This window comes from Merops nubicus, unplaced genomic scaffold (assembly GCF_000691845.1).
Source record: "Merops nubicus isolate BGI_N331 unplaced genomic scaffold, ASM69184v1 scaffold3951, whole genome shotgun sequence".
Classification (NCBI taxonomy): domain Eukaryota; kingdom Metazoa; phylum Chordata; class Aves; order Coraciiformes; family Meropidae; genus Merops; species Merops nubicus.
Genome location: NW_008586058.1, coordinates 44,232 through 46,109, shown reverse-complemented (window position 1 = coordinate 46,109; position 1,878 = coordinate 44,232). Strand labels below are relative to the sequence as shown.

Genomic DNA, 1,878 nt, shown 5'->3' with positions numbered 1-1,878 from the left:
TGCTGAGACAAATCACATTCTTCCACATCAGGCAAAGAAGATCTAGACAGACTTTTAGTGGTAGTTAGTGGGGAGTAGAAACATCCATAGGTGAGTTTCTCCCCACACATGTGAAGTATATATGCATTATATCGCTTTACACAGTGTGAATGTGATCACACACATCTGAGGAAAAAAGTGGCATGAATCCCAGAAAAAGATGCATGATTCATTGATGGCTGAAATGTGAACTCCAAGGGAATACCAACTCAGGTACAGGAGAAATAGGAATTACCAGCTTCACGTTTTGACTAAGAAATATGGTGGGAGGGTTTCCACAACAGCTGGGACAGACTTTGAGAGATTACAGACATTTACAACATGCTTTTTCACTATCTACACAAAGTTGACTTATTTTTTAAAAACTAAACAACCTGAATATACATGGCAGCAACATTACTGGGACATCAGCAGGGCTGCAGGGACCTCTGCATGCCACTACCGAAGTAGCAGATAGCAACACCAGACACAAGGGGACCCAAACTCTACAGGCTGGGGGCACCTGTGCCAGTACTCTTCGGACTGCTTACAACAAGGCTACAATGAGACTTGAGGAAACTCCAGCTTTGGTACAGACACAGTGAGAAGCAGATTTCTTCAAACTTGACTTGTTCGGGCCTTCTTTCTCTAAGAAATCCCAGTTCTTTGCTTTCTCCATCACTGGTTCAGTATCTTGCTCCTATTCTCCACACCCACTCAGTCCAAAGACACACTCAGGTTTCACATCCCAGTTTCAGTCTCGTCTCCTATTCCTTTCCCCCACAAATCTCAGAGCTGGCTCATATTCCAGGCAGTTTTGCTTTTGTCCAAGCTCTCCTACTTCTTGTATTCTCATAATTTTTGCACAGTTCTTGCAACCCAACTGAAATGCTGGGGTCTGAACCCCGAACCCCCGAATTAAGGTTGACATATGGGTGATCCCCACAGCCCTTCATCAAGAGGTGGTGAGTTTGCCTTATGGCTTCCCCCCAGGGTGCGGCCAGCCCTGCAGGGAGAGCCATAAGGGAAATGGGCCCCAGGGGTCCCGCAGTGAGTTGACAAAGGTCAGGTGTCTGCTTGGGGATAAAAGCTGGGACCACTTGCAGGGAGCCAGGAGTGTCTGTCTGTGGAGTGCACTCCACAGAGCTTCCTGGTTCAGGGCAGACCTCCTGACTCTCCCTGGAGCTGGGCCCCAGTCTGCTCAAGACCTTTGCGAACGCGGGCCGATCCGGTGAGAGTCACTAGGTGTATATATTTACATAATTTAGTCAGGATCTCTTTGCCTCCTGATTGACTCTGGGGAGTGCAACGTATCCTACCTTAAAGTTCTTTAAAACTTCCTGCGTATTTTTGGGTTGTGAGTAAGGCTTGGGTGTCAGCATAGGCACAGCCTTGGAGACAACACTTTTGCTGGGAGACGTGCGGCCCGTTGAAGTGCTGGGCTCTAGTTCAGCAGTGGGAACAATGGTTGCCTCAATGGTGGCAGTGAATTTTGGAGCAGGCAGCGACTGTTGCCTTAAATATCTCAGAGGATTTGGGTCTTTCAGTGGAGAATTCGGCTCCACTGAATGGCTTCTTTCCAGAATTTTTGGCATCTGCAAGCGCTCCAGGACCGCTTCGCTGATAGTGAATCTTTCGATGTACTGCTGGAGGATGCTCTCAGCCTCCTCCTGGGACTTTGCATTCTTGTATGCCTCGTGAAGCTCCCGCTCTCTTCTCTCCCTGCAAGAGAGACCATGGCATTAAAATTTACGCTGGAAGTCACACCTATTTCCTCTGTGTCAGCAACAGCCTTCCTTCTCTCTCACCCCAGGCCTGCAGGCATGGCTGCCCATGGCTACCTACCACCTACAGAGCAAA

At 48.5% G+C, this 1,878-nt stretch overlaps 1 protein-coding gene across 1 annotated transcript in view; it reads right to left on the bottom strand.

Annotated features, from left to right (window-relative positions):
- Positions 1-1,878, bottom strand: part of LIMCH1 (LIM and calponin homology domains 1) — a gene marked incomplete at its 5' end in the record, with an annotated part of 74,906 nt that overhangs the window by 33,939 nt on the left and 39,089 nt on the right. The window contains one exon of the mRNA XM_008948515.1: positions 1,338-1,740. Coding sequence (XP_008946763.1) covers positions 1,338-1,740 — 403 coding nt within the window. The remainder of the gene's footprint in view (positions 1-1,337; positions 1,741-1,878) is intronic.